Genomic DNA, 14,741 nt, shown 5'->3' on the forward strand with positions numbered 1-14,741 from the left:
GGTTTCTTGGGGTATAGCAGCCCATTCTTCACGGGATGCCACACTGAGGAGAGATATCGATGTCTGTCGGCGTTCCAAAACATCCTAAAGGTGTTCTGTAGGATTCAGGTCAGGACTCTGTGTAGGCCAGTTCATTAGAGAGATGTTATTGTCGTGTAACCATTCCGCCACAGGCCGTGCATTATGAACAGGCGTTGAAAGATGCAGTCGCCATTCCCGAATTGCTCTTCAACAGTGGGAAGCAAGAAGGTGCTTAAAACATCAATGTAGGCCTGTGCTGTGATAGTGCCACGGAAAACAACAAGAGGTGCAAGCCCCTTCCACGAAAAACACGACCACACTATAACACCACCGCCTCCGAATTTTACTGTTGGCACTAAACACGCTGGCAGATGAGGTTCACCGGCCATTCGCCATACCCACACCCTGCCATCGGATCGCCACGTTATGTACCGTGATTCGTCACTCCTCACAACGTTTTTCCACTGTTCAATCGTCCAGTGTTTACTCTCCTTACACCAAGCGAGGCCTCGTTTGTCATTTACCGGCGTGATGTGTAGCTTATGAGCAGCCGCTCGACCACGAAATCCAAGTTTTCTCACCTCCCGCCTGTCATAGAACTTGCAGTGGATCCTGATGCAGTTTGGAATTCCTGTGTGATGCTCTGGATAAATGTCTGCCTATTACAACGACCCTCTTCAACTGTCGGCGGTCTCTGTCAGTCAACAGACGAGGTCGGCCTGTACGCTTTTGTGCTTTACGTGTCCCTTCACGTTTCCACTTCACTGTCACATCGGAAACTGTGGACGTAGGGATGTTTATGAGTGTGGAAATCTCGCGTACAGACCTATGACACAAGTGACACCCAATCACCTGACCATGTTCGAAGTCCTTGAGTTCCGCGGAGCGCACCATTCTGCTCTCTCACGATGTGTATTGACTACGGAGGTCGCTGATATGGAGTACCTACCAGTAGGTGGCAGCACAATGCACCTAATACATAAAATGTATGTTTTGGGGGCGCCCGGATACTTCTGATCACATAGTGTTTTTCCACACTAGGGTTCGAGCCGTTGCGCCATATAACGGACGAGGAGCGGCAAAGTGTCGCACACACGCCTGCCTTAAAACCACGACACACGTAACACAGGGACATTGTTGTCTCAGCAACGCTGTACCAATTCTTATGCCATGTGACTTAGTTATTTCTGTCGCCATTGTTATTAAAACAGCACTGATAGCTTTTCCTTTTTCTTATAATAACGCAATACTTTAAATCCAACAAATTTTAAGAATAAACTTACTCATTTTTTTAATAAATGTTTCTTTAAAAACAAAGACTTGCAGTACTACTGCTAGGTCTAATTGATATTTCTTTTTCTTTTTCTTTTTATTCGGTTGTTAGTGAGAAGTAAGAAACACATGTTATAACAGAGACAAAACAAATACTGAAAAATACCGGTTATTCAAAACCAAAATACTGGTGTCGGTTTTCCCGTCCGTACGCCGTACGCGGGATCTGTGGGTCGGGTAGCTGCCGAGTTGCGGGTAACCTGCGTCCACGCGCCTTACAGTGGCCTTAAAACCTTTATTCGAACACTGAGTTTGAAAATTGACTGCTGAAATTAGATTGGAACACCCAAATAACAATTCTAGTACATTTTTCCTGTCCATATCTTTTAACCAATCTACATCGAATCTCCACAAACTACTCACTGTTCTTGTTGTGTGACAGGTAATTCAGTAATGCTACTAGATTTCTCATAAATAGCTGGAAGTTTCCTAGAGGGGATCTGCGGACTGTTACCAGAGGAGTTTTCTACAGTACAATATGAGCAAGGGCCGGAGAGTTGATAAGTTGGCGACCCTGCCTAGTGATTGGCCAGCCCGTAGCTCGCAATACCTGCAGTGTCTCGGAAGCAAGCCGACAGTACAGAGCGGAACCAGTCATCCTCTAGACGTGATCGTCCTGTTTTCATCTTTCTTACGTTTGTGTCAGGGATCTATGCGTGGTCTATCTCTTTGAAACTCTGGCCTTGCCGAGTCTACACGAACGAACACAGCGCAGTCGGGAGTAGGGAAGTGCAGCTGACGGGCACCGCAGTGGGGAAGTCTGGGGGAGGGAGACACACACCGTGCGCCTGCAGGGTAGGCCGACCCGCCAGGCTCCGCGCCGCGTCCTGGAGAGCCGCCAGTCTGGAGTCCAGGCTGCCAGCGGCTGTCTGGCCGGGCGCGCACGAGAAGCTTCACTAGCCGATAGGCCACAGAGTCTCTTTTTCCCAGCAATGATTTATTGATGATATAAAAGTTCCTCGGAAAAAAGGTTTGATTATTTATATGTCAGTTTCTCATATGTTTTTCTGTTAGCTGTGGTGTTACTTGGTGGTGGTTTCTCTCTGTGGTTGTTTATGTGGATACTTATTTTACTACTTAGCTCATCTATTAGTTCTAGACTGTAGCCATTGTAGTAAGCAATTGCTTCAGTGATGTTCAGTTCATCAGTTCGGTTATCTGCTTCTCTGATAGGAAGTCACTGTTCATCACATTTTTGAGTTTACTCTGTAATTTAGAAGTGGGGCCCGACTGAATTTCTATTATATTATTGCTGTTGAAAAAAAATCAATGGTTTTATTGATATATTCACTATCATACATGACAAGATAGCTACCTCTGTCCGCTTCAACTGTTAAAGCATTATCGTTACTTGTTTTTTTTTTATTAATGTTTTAGTACTGTATGGTCATTGTCTTTGGTGTTACTACAATCTCCTTCCTCTGTTTCTTTGGTGATAAAACTGTTTACTTTTTCGTCTATGGAAATCTGGTCATTGTAGCTAAGTCTGGCTGTACCGAAGGCTCTTTTTGTGGCTACAATTATGTTATTGTTACGTTCGGGCTGATATTACGTCGAAGTCCTTTATTTATTATTATTATTATTATTATGTATTGACGTACGCTCACAACAGGACCACGGGAGGCACAATCAGTCAATGTCACGTTGGATGGTTGGCCTTCCTTTGTGTCCAAATTTGTTTCATCCTTCTAGAATGAACTCTCTTCCTTTCATCAGACCACGGCGTTCCAGTCCGTTTTCTAATTTCCCTCTGACCAACTTCCCAATCAAATATATTTTGAATGAGTGTTTTTCTGTCTGTAACCTCTGCCACTATGGCTGCAGTACATTAGGACTTTGTTTTTATGAAACAGATCTGATGATGGTCATTAAAGACCGAAACAAAAAGTTTGTGACCATAGACGTAAATTTAAGGAAACTTATTAGTTCATAGGTACTTGCAAATCAAATATTACGTGCCAGCTTTAGCTACATTATAATTAGTTTGTGTTTGAGAGGTCGCTTGATGAGAAAGACAGGATTCCAGATTTTTCATTTCCTTTATGGGTTTCAGTTCCAGCATGTTGCTTACAGTCGCCATGAGACAGAGAGAATTCACGCACACGTACGGAACATCGGACCTTGTGGCCTTGTCCAGTAACACGTATCTTCCACGTGTGTAGGGATTCCGATCTATTCTGATATGACGTTACCCGTTTAACTTTCTTCGTACGAGTTGTACTGAGTAAATTTTCGCCATAATCTCTCATCTTGACACTGATGTCTTCGATGAGGTTTGATATCTTCACAATTTACGTACTGGATTTAGTCTCAAGCAGCACGAACAGTCGCGCTGGAAGCTGGAAGGGGAGACCTACGGAAGTACGCAGCGGAAGGCAAGGTAAACAACAACACGGCACGCTCAACTTTACCAGCGTATGGTCAGACATCACGTGATTTCCTTCTTCTGAATCTCCAGTGAATAAAAAATAGTGACGCTACTTTGAACATCAAATCAAATACGGATTTTAAAATATTTAGAGAAAAAAAGGCAAACGCTCGTTCTTACGGGACAGCAGTTCATAATGTGGGACGCAAAATTTTCACTTTCGATACAGAAGGTCCTGTACAGTACGTGACAGTTGGCAACCGTAGTCGTGTATTATCGATGTGGGTTAGGATCAAAGAGTCTCTTGCTAGTGGTCGCGATCGACTTTGCTAACTAATCGACTGTCGACCATTAAACCGTATGGCCTCGCTCAGACCTGTCCCGAGTGTCCAGTCCAGAGGCCCGGCTGACGTGCCCGCCACGCCGCACACACTAATCCTGATATTAAGGATGAGGACTAGGATGAGGACTAGTGAGCCGGCAGGCGGGCAGACAATGGCGCGTTTCCGCGGCGCGTCGTCAGCGCGGCTGAGACGGCCGCCATTGTGGCGCCGCTGCTGCCACCTATTGTCCGCGGCCGTCGACTAGGACTGCTCTCATCAGGGCGGACCACTTGATGGGAAAACAAAAGAGCTGCGCGCCGAGACGAGCCGAGGCGGGCCTCCATATTGTCTCCCGTTCCCTCATCACAGTCCGCTGTCTGGGTACAACTAGGCACGTGACTGCTCCGTTCTCCATTAGAATTGCGACAGCATGAAAATGGCGTCCAAATGGTACGAGGTGTGCCGCGTCGTCGACATGTCAGCGCGGCCGCGCACATCGAGGCGATTCAGCTGCCCCTACTTACTTTTATGCAACCCGCAATGTCTTCAAATACCACGAACAAGATTTTCATAAGCTCCCCCTCGCTAGGCACAAACTATTAATCCTACAGAAAAATGAACAGCACATTTTTGTAGCAAATTAAATTTTGAACTGGGATACATTTTCACTAGAGGCCATAGTTCTCGAATTATTCGATAAAAAACGTACCAAAGTTACAGTCAAACGAGTTCTTCTTCAGTAGCTCAGACTGTAGCTTGTAAATACAATGTATTGTCTACCACTACAAAATAAAATTATTAAATTTCCAACAAAAAAGTCCTGTTTATTTTTTCTGTAAGTTTGTGGGCGAGAGGATACGAAAATTTTGCGAGCGCTTTTTGAAGGCACTGCGGGCGGCATAAAACCCGTAGGTAGCGGCAGTTCGATCACCCTGTATTGACCTTGGCACATTGTCTGTACAAGGAAAGGTTTCTCATCGAGGAATCAGGTTCCTAGTAAGAAGTCCGTGAAGGAGGAGAAGTGTCAGCCACTACCCGGCAGGACGCGTCAGTATTTCGGCCACAGCCTGCAGAGACCGCAGACTACAGTTGGGCAGCGGTGCCGCTCGCGTCCGCCGCGGTCCAAATACGGAACCGGTGCGTTGCGAGCGCCTCAATCAGTGCCGTGCAGCGTCTGAACGGCACTACCCGACTAGCGCCCGACAGGACAGGCCGTGCAGATCGTAGAGCCACGTCACCTGCCACGAGTCAGCGGACTGGGTTGTTTGCAGCAACAGACGAGTTCCACATCTGCAAACATCACGATGGCTGTATCCGTTTGCGGAGGCTCAGAGGGCAACTGACACTGTTAAATGAATTAACGGTTACACGTTTGCAGCACATGGTGTGTCGTCAGTTACACAAAAGTGTCACATGTGATTCGTATGGCTGGACTGCAGTCAGTATGTTTCTGACATATTAAGACTGTCCTATCCTCAGTTTCACAGAGTTTGAGAGAGATTTTGACTGACAGAAAATGTGACAATACAGGGGATGTTGTCTGTACTGATGTTTCGTCACACATTTTTAGTGAAATAGAGTTTTACTACAATCTATCTTACTATAACGTGGGTTTCCACAGTTTTGGAAACTACCATCAAGGCTAAAAACAAGACAGCACTGGCAGTTACCAAAACGCTAGCGCTATTGCGACTTTCCCCAGGCGTATATCACGCAGGAACAGGTTAAGAAGAAAATCAATCTTGTACGCGCAACATAGAAGTGGGAATGCAGTACAGTAAAAATAAAAAAAATCGAAGCTCTCCAATTCCTCCTCGGAGATGTAGGCTACATCTTCCCACCCTGTGATCACACGTACTTAGACGGTAGGCAATGAAGACCTCTTAACTCCATCCTCATAATTTCAGTAACCAATAACTCATTTATCAAAGAGATTAGAAAGTGCATAGATTCCTCTAGTCTGCTAATAACTAGGGTTCTGCTATAAAATTACACATTTAAGCAAATTTAGCAAATTCCTCTACATCACTTTATGTTATTTTTTAATAAATCTTTTTACTTCTCCTGTAAGATTTATCAAATTGCAGTTACGACGTTTTCATTGCCTGCCATCGACTTGTGTCTTGTTTTTCGATGTGAGGGCTAAGTAACTATAAACAAGTTTCACGGTTCATTCGGAGTAAGTTGATGTAATGATCGTCAGGTTCCAAGGACAGAGTCGAACGCAGGATTTTGGCTGGGGAGAAGGGGGGGGGGGGCGGAGGGGGCGGTGTCAAAGAAATTTTGTACTACCTTGGAGTCTCCAAATTCTCTACAGTAAACGAAGGTGTTTTATTACCGTTATAATATCAAGTACCATAGCTAGAAAATTTTCGAGACGCAAGCCTGAAGTTTTCTTCTTTTCTCTCTCTCTTTTTTTGAGACTGAGAAGAAACAGGTGCTGTTCTTGGGGGCGGGAGGGGGGGGGAGGTTGGGGAGGAATGTTTCTTCTTTCATTTTAAAACATTTCATGCACGAGCGTCTTCGTTTCTTCTTTTTCTTCTTCTTCTTCTTCTTCTTCTTCTTCAAAAAAGTGCCGGTGTCAATGCGAGAAATGCATTTTCCGTGATTCCCACTGTGGTTCGTCTTTGTGACGAACTTAGTATTTTAAGAGTATATTTCCATTTTTAAAATAATTTTAGGAGTACTTGAATGTATCTTACAGTGATATGATTCAGGTACAGGTCATGTTCGCCCGAGAACAACAACACAGTAAGGAGCCAGTCCTCCCAGTTTTATTTCATTTTTCATGTTATATTACAATGTGCTACAGTGAACCGTTCATTGGTGCTTTTGGCCGATTAAGATCACACCTGAAAGCACTTCTGTACCAGTGAATGTAAGTTTCTTGTTCTAATCGGAATAATAATGATTGAAGAGAGTTATTTAATTTTCTTTACATAGTTTTCCATCTTCTTTATTATCCTGAAGAATTAAAGATAAATGTGGACACTGTAATTGTACTAGTGGAAGCTAGTGTGGATTTGCGTAATGGTTAACTTTTTTAATTTTTAGCAGGGATTAATGTACCTTCCTTTATCAGAACCTGCATGTGGATTTGCGTAATGGTTAACTTTTTTAATTTTTAGCAGGGATTAATGTACCTTCCTTTATCAGAACCTGCATACAGTTTTTATATTTTTCAAATGCAACCACATAAGCCGAATTTTGGCTTGAGGATAAAATCAGTCTGTTAAAAAAGAAAAAAGGAACTAAATCAAAATATGAGTTAGAAATAATTTCCTACATGCAGTCTTTGCTAACTTTTCAACGATTGATTGAAAGATACTATTTAACTCAGATAATCATTTTCTCAGTTGCAACGAATTTGTAATTGATGCTCACGAAATATTACCGCAACCTAATCAAATAAACATTTCGTAACGTTATTGTTGAAAGATAAAGTCAAACGTCATACCACTAGTGTCAAAATAGAGCACGCAAGAGCAGCGCCTGCCTGCTACAATAGTGAGGTTGGAGTGGCAAACTTGTTGCATCGTGTGTTTGTTTGCATGCTGGTGTTCCGCAGCAGCTGTTGGTACCAGTTATTACTGGTTTCCGCGCCTTAAGGCCACTGCAATCCAATTAAAGAGAATTTTGCACCAGACGCGTTTCACTTTCATTTACAAATTATCTTCCGTGGTTATCCTGTCATTTGGATTCGTATGTTTGTACATTTTTGGTTGTTTTAGAAACAAAATACTGTTTTTAATCTTAAACAGCCAAAAGTGCACAAACACACACTGATCAGCCGGAACACTGAGACCACCGGCCCACTGTGCGTACAGAGCCTTCCAGGCGACAGCAGCGTCATCCGGCGAGAAATGAATGCCGGTCAGGCAGACACACGCCCTGTGCATCCAGTACCAGCGAGCGTGCAGTCCGTCTGCAGAACGGGGGAGGCGCGCGATCTGTCTGAGTTTGACCGAGGACGGACTCTGATGGCCTGGAGGCTCGGCAAGAGCACATCGGAAACTGCACGAGCTGTCGGCACCCCGAGCAGGGCTGTGCTGAGTGAGGGATGAAAGGACATTGTAACCAACCTCCCAACAGAAAAAATATGTATAACATTCCGTAACCTCGCAATAATAACGTGATTAACCCCCCCCCCAATAAAAAATGTCACTCATCTGTAACCTTTCAATAATTAACTGACTGAATCTAAACTGGTAGATTTGGACGTCAGTAGTGCTGCGTCATGGCCCTGAAAGATCATCCTGAATAAATTGAAAATTCTTACCTCAATGAAGACGCCGGATAACGCGTATATACGCTCCTGGAAATTGAAATAAGAACACCGTGAATTCATTGTCCCAGGAAGGGGAAACTTTATTGACACATTCCTGGGGTCAGATACATCACATGATCACACTGACAGAACCACAGGCACATAGACACAGACAACAGAGCATGCACAATGTCGGCACTAGTACAGTGTATATCCACCTTTCGCAGCAATGCAGGCTGCTATTCTCCCATGGAGACGATCGTAGAGATGCTGGATGTAGTCCTGTGGAACGGCTTGCCATGCCATTTCCACCTGGCGCCTCAGTTGGACCAGCGTTCGTGCTGGACGTGCAGACCGCGTGAGACGACGCTTCATCCAGTCCCAAACACGCTCAATAGGGGACAGATCCGGAGATCTTGCTGGCCAGGGTAGTTGACTTACACCTTCTAGAGCACGTTGGGTGGCACGGGATACATGCGGACGTGCATTGTCCTGTTGGAACAGCAAGTTCCCTTGCCGGTCTAGGAATGGTAGAACGATGGGTTCGATGACGGTTTGGATGTACCGTGCACTATTCAGTGTCCCCTCGACGATCACCAGTGGTGTACGGCCAGTGTAGGAGATCGCTCCCCACACCATGATGCCGGGTGTTGGCCCTGTGTGCCTCGGTCGTATGCAGTCCTGATTGTGGCGCTCACCTGCACGGCGCCAAACACGCATACGACCATCATTGGCACCAAGGCAGAAGCGACTCTCATCGCTGAAGACGACACGTCTCCATTCGTCCCTCCATTCACGCCTGTCGCGACACCACTGGAGGCGGGCTGCACGATGTTGGGGCGTGAGCGGAAGACGGCCTAACGGTGTGCGGGACCGTAGCCCAGCTTCATGGAGACGGTTGCGAATGGTCCTCGCCGATACCCCAGGAGCAACAGTGTCCCTAATTTGCTGGGAAGTGGCGGTGCGGTCCCCTACGGCACTGCGTAGGATCCTACGGTCTTGGCGTGCATCCGTGCGTCGCTGCGGTCCGGTCCCAGGTCGACCATCGATGTACTGTGGAGACCTCACGCCCCACGTGTTGAGCAATTCGGCGGTACGTCCACCCGGCCTCCCGCATGCCCACTATACGCCCTCGCTCAAAGTCCGTCAACTGCACATACGGTTCACGTCCACGCTGTCGCGGCATGCTACCAGTGTTAAAGACTGCGATGGAGCTCCGTATGCCACGGCAAACTGGCTGACACTGACGGCGGCGGTGCACAAATGCTGCGCAGCTAGCGCCATTCGACGGCCAACACCGCGGTTCCTGGTGTGTCCGCTGTGCCGTGCTTGTGATCATTGCTTGTACAGCCCTCTCGCAGTGTCCGGAGCAAGTATGGTGGGTCTGACACACCGGTGTCAATGTGTTCTTTTTTCCATTCAAGGAGTGTAGATCTGCTCCTATAAGAAATTTGTCTGGCACAGCCCAGTGCAATGCTGGCCGGTAGATTGGTCATGTATAAAAGGAAACGACTGATATTTCTTTACGATAATCGCGCTGACCATGGATTGCAGAAGTTAGTAAATTCTTTAAATTCAGATGAATGATTGTCAAAAAGTTAATTTTATAAAAAGGATTATTATTAAAAGATTTTTGAAACATTTACATCGGACTTGATATAACAATAGTACAGATTTTGTTATAACAAATTACATATGCGCGCAGCTGCTTTTACCTTATATTACATCGTTAAGGACCGCCATCGCTACCCACGACCGGCCCAGCCAACTCCATACACATGACTGCTAGCTATTACTACTCCTACTGACACAGCTCTTACTGCAGCCGTCTAGTGGTTCTAGGCGCGCAGTCCGGAACCGCGCGGCTGCTACGGTCGCGGGTTCGAATCCTGCCTCGGGCATGGATGTGTGTGATGTGCTTAGGTTAGTTAGGTTTAAGTAGTTCTAAGTTCTAGGGGACTGATCACCACAGCAGTTGAGTCCCATAGTGCTCAGAGCCATTTGAACCATTTGAACAAAATCCTTAGTCATGAACCTCTTACAGCATCGTTACGTCGTGCGATTGGGCGGCCACCCGCCGTTACAGAAGTCGGACGTCGTAGGCTGGGCAGACTGGTAAAACAGGACAGGCGGGGCGAACTGTGGCGGAACTAACATCATACTTCAATGCTGGGCAGAGTACAAGTGTGTGTTCAAACACACAGCACCGAACACGACCCGTGCGTGTGCCGATGTTAACACCTCGACATCGGCAGCTACGACTGAAATGGGCACGTGACCATCGACGCTGGACGCTGGCGCAGTGGCAGAGCATTGCACGATCTGATGAATCCTGATACCTCCTTTATAGTGCCGATGGGAGGCGCGAATTGGTCGCCTTCCAGGGGAACAGCTCCTTGAGACCTGTACTGCGGGACGGAGACGAGCTGGCGGCGGCTCCGTTATGCTCTGGAGAACATTCGAGTGGGCATCCGTGGGCCCAGTGGAGCTCGCGCGAGGCACCGTGACGGCCGAGGAGTCAGGCACACTGGTTGCAGACCACCTACAGCCATTCGTGACGGTCACGTTTCTAGACGGCAGTGTTCTTTTTGCACAAAGTAATGCACCGTGTCACGAGATCAAGTGTGTGACGGAATGGTTCGAGGAACACAGTGGCGAGTTCCCGCTGACATGCTGCCCCCCCCCCCCCCCCCAACTCGCCAGATCTGAACCCGATCGAACACATCCGGACGACCGCTACGGTCGCAGGTTCGAATCCTGCCTCGGGCATGGATGCGTGTGATTTCCATAGGTTAGTTAGGTTTAAGTAGTTCTAAGTTCTAGGGGACTGATGACCTCAGATATAGTCCCATAGTGCTCAGAGTCATTTGAACAGGTCCGGGATGTGGTTGAACGTGACGTGAGAGCTCACCGCCCCCCTTCCCACCTGTGTGTGCAGATGTGGTGACAACTGCCTCCGGCGATCTACCGAGGCCTCACCGCTTCCACGCCGCGACGAACCGCCGCTGTTGTCTGTGCCGAAGCTGCACTTACCGACTACTAGGCAGGTGGGCATAATGTTCTGGCTGATCAGTCTGTAGGATAACCAGAGAAGACTCTTAGCAAGTAAAAGCGAAACGCGTCTGGTGTAAAATTCTCTTTCATTACATCGCGTTACGCTTAAGACCGATTGTTGCATACTGTACGGGCTTCTTTGGCGAATCCGTGTATAGAGTCCGACAAATTTGATAGTTCACGGAGAGCTGCGTGGGGGAAGCCCCTACTGTACGAGCAAGTGCCGACCGGCCTGACCTCCGGTGTGCTGTGCTGTGCTGTGCGGCTTCTCATCACCTCGGCAGCTTACAGCCGAACCGAGCTGCGAGGTGAGACAGAGTTTGTCTGTCTTGTCAGAGGAGGGGTAGGGGAGGGAAGGGAAGGGAATGGAAGGAAGGGCACGCCGCTACTGCCGCCGCCCTCTGCCCTGCCGGGCCCTCGGCGCGCCGTCAAGTGACGTAACGTCAACGCGACGCGACGCTGGTGGCCGTCACGTGCGCGGGCCGCACTCGGACACATCGACCGGCGTGACGTCACAGGCTTCCGGCGGCAGCCGCGTGCGTCGGCTGTCACGTGGGGGCAGAGGCAGAGCGCCGCTTCCTTCCTGTCCCTCTCTCTCTCTCTCTCTCTCTCTCTCTCTCTCTCTGTGTGTGTGTGTGTGTGTGTGTGTGTGTGTCTGCCCACCTGACGCACGAGGCCTGCGGCTCCGTATATAGAGTCCGCCCACAATTACGAGTTTGTTTGCGCGGCCACCATCCGCATCGAGCACAGAAATATTCGTTTTGTAAATGGAAGCCGCCTCTTCTTGCTACAATGTATTTTAAATCTTCCACACGCGTTTCGCGTTTTATTTTAAGGCGTCTCAGAAGATCCGTGTGTGACAAATTCATTTTAGCCAGTAGATGTTTGATAGTATCTGGCTGCCTCTGCTTGTTGGCTTTACATATTTGCCTCGAAGTGACTCTTCTTTAGCACCAGCCAGATGACACGTGTGACTTACAGTACGTCACGGACGCAGTCAGTCATTGCGGATAACCTTCCTTGGTAAACTCAATCCAGCCAGACGCATTAGGCTGACAGATACTGTCGAGTCAATTAGTTCTCAAACATCAAGTAGAAGAGCGTGGTCATTAATAAGAAAGTAGCATAGAAACAAAGTTAAAATAAGGAACAACACTCATATATCAGCTAATAGGATTCCATTACATTTACTGTCCACATAAACAGTACCCAGGGTTAAAACTCATACAAGATACACCAACTCCAAACTTAGATTGCTCGAAAAGGACACTAATGAACTTTCTCTATACCTGAAATGTCTGCTGCTCTTACAACTCCAAAACCCGGAAAGGAACCGGGAAGTGACAGAATCTACCAAGAATTTCTTCTCCATATTGGGAACTACGCAAAAGGATGGCTGGCGGATTTCTTCTCTGACATTGTGATATCTGGTTCAGTCCCACAAGAAATGAAGCAATCAAAAATCGTAGCAATACTCGAGCCTGCCAGGCCAAGAACTATCGCCCAGTCGCACTACTGAGCACTCTTTATAAGTTGCTAATCGAACCGGATTAGTCCAGTAATCTTTCAGAACCTTCCTACTGGGCACGCTGGTTTCCAACCAGTCTTGTCTTTAACAACATTTATTGAAGCAGGTTACCGAATGAAATCAGAAAACATCAGTTGCTTTCGTTGATTTAAGTGCAGCATTTGACACCGTTTGGAGGCACGGACTGCTTCATAAATTATTGCAACTTGTTCCGTGGAAACGGACGATAAAACTTATTGACAACATGTTAACTGGCACGACATTTACAGCAACTACAGAAAAAAGACACTAGCTGCCCAAAAGTATTGAATAATGGCTTACTACAGGAATCCATTCTTGCTCCTCTCTTCTTTACTTTACATATATATCTGATATTCCTCCAACACAGTCCAGATAGTTTCGCTTCTGTGCAATACCTACCCAACACAAAACCTTTGGTACAACTGAAGAAATTTTAACTTCTGATCTAGACATTTTAAGCCACCATTTCCGTAAATGAAAGTTATAAACAAACCTAAATACAACAGCAGTTTCATGTTTTCATCAGTCCAATAGATTGGGGCACAGAGTCCTCTATGTCTATATCTAAGGAGACAAACTTCATCCTAGTATGCATCCAAAATACCATGGGATCACGAAAGAACATTCACCATAAACTCTGCGGCTCTCGTCGGGGACCGCCAGCAGGCAGTCTCCGGGTATCCGGACTCGGTGTGGTGTACTCAGCCTGTCTGGATTAATACTCCACACGTAACAGAGACAAACGTGCAGCTTAACGAGGCCGTGCGCATTGTTATTCGGTCAATACGATCTAGTCCCACATATATCAGACGGAAGAGCGTGCTGCTTCGTGGATACCAGAAGATTGCTAACAACACCAACCTTCCAAAAACTGACGACGTATTCCCTGCGGAGCAAAAAATACTAAGATCGAGACATCCCACTCTCTTCACGGCTAGGACTCTCACGGAAACTGAATTCAATCCTATGGATGAATGGAAACGCTACTGGCAACAAAGCTGTCCCCCCGCCAAAACAAATGGTTCAAATGGCTGTGAGCACTATGGGATTTAACATCTGAGGTGATCAGTCCCCTAGAACTTAGAACTGCTTAAACCTAACTAACCCAAGGACATCACACACATCCATGCCCGAGGCAGGATTCGAACCTGCGACCGTAGCGGTAAACACCTGGATTCGACCAGCCTCGGACAATCTGGACGATGTGCAGACACTCTCTACAAGTGGGGCGAACCTTCACCGCCATCGCGTGACTTTGTGGTGCGTAACGGCAGACAGCTGCTCACGTTGTATCGACGTGTCCTGCACGTGCCTACAAGGGTCTTTTCGAAGTATTTTAGTTAAAGTTCAGTCTTGATCACACCATTTATGTTTCAATCACATAGGTAACCGGTTTCGGTTATTTTTACATAACCATCATCAGACCCACGGCTCCCTTAGGATGGTAGGCGGAGCTCTCCTCAGCTGCTACGAAGTCAACTTTTCGAAGATTTCCTCACAGGGACGAGTGACGTTATAAAATACATAAAAGATCTTGATAGCCATATATAACTGCTGTCAATTCTGTTATTCCATGGTGCAGAGCTGTGCTTTATTGTTGGTGTGTAGTACTTTCGTAATAAATAACGGTGGGATAGCTCTTCGGGCTTTTGGTTGGCATCTCCTTTTCCTCTCACCTGGTCACGTGCTGGAGGTCGCGCTGTAACTTCACTTACGAAACATAAGCACGTCTGCACGTTACGAAGGGGGAAGAGATTTAAGGTGAACGCACAGCAGTTACGACTTTAAATCAAATTTCTCGATAAAATATCTACAACTAGTGACAAA

At 46.8% G+C, this 14,741-nt stretch overlaps 1 protein-coding gene across 1 annotated transcript in view; it reads left to right on the forward strand.

The window, feature by feature from the left end:
• The first annotated feature begins 4,480 nt into the window (after positions 1–4,480).
• The window catches only part of LOC126215312 (uncharacterized), an 80,154-nt gene continuing 69,893 nt past the window's right edge, over positions 4,481–14,741 (forward strand). Inside the window, exon 1 of the mRNA XM_049941993.1 lies at positions 4,481–4,521. Coding sequence (XP_049797950.1) covers positions 4,481–4,521 — 41 coding nt within the window. The remainder of the gene's footprint in view (positions 4,522–14,741) is intronic.

Source organism: Schistocerca nitens, chromosome 12, assembly GCF_023898315.1.
Source record: "Schistocerca nitens isolate TAMUIC-IGC-003100 chromosome 12, iqSchNite1.1, whole genome shotgun sequence".
NCBI lineage: Eukaryota > Metazoa > Arthropoda > Insecta > Orthoptera > Acrididae > Schistocerca > Schistocerca nitens.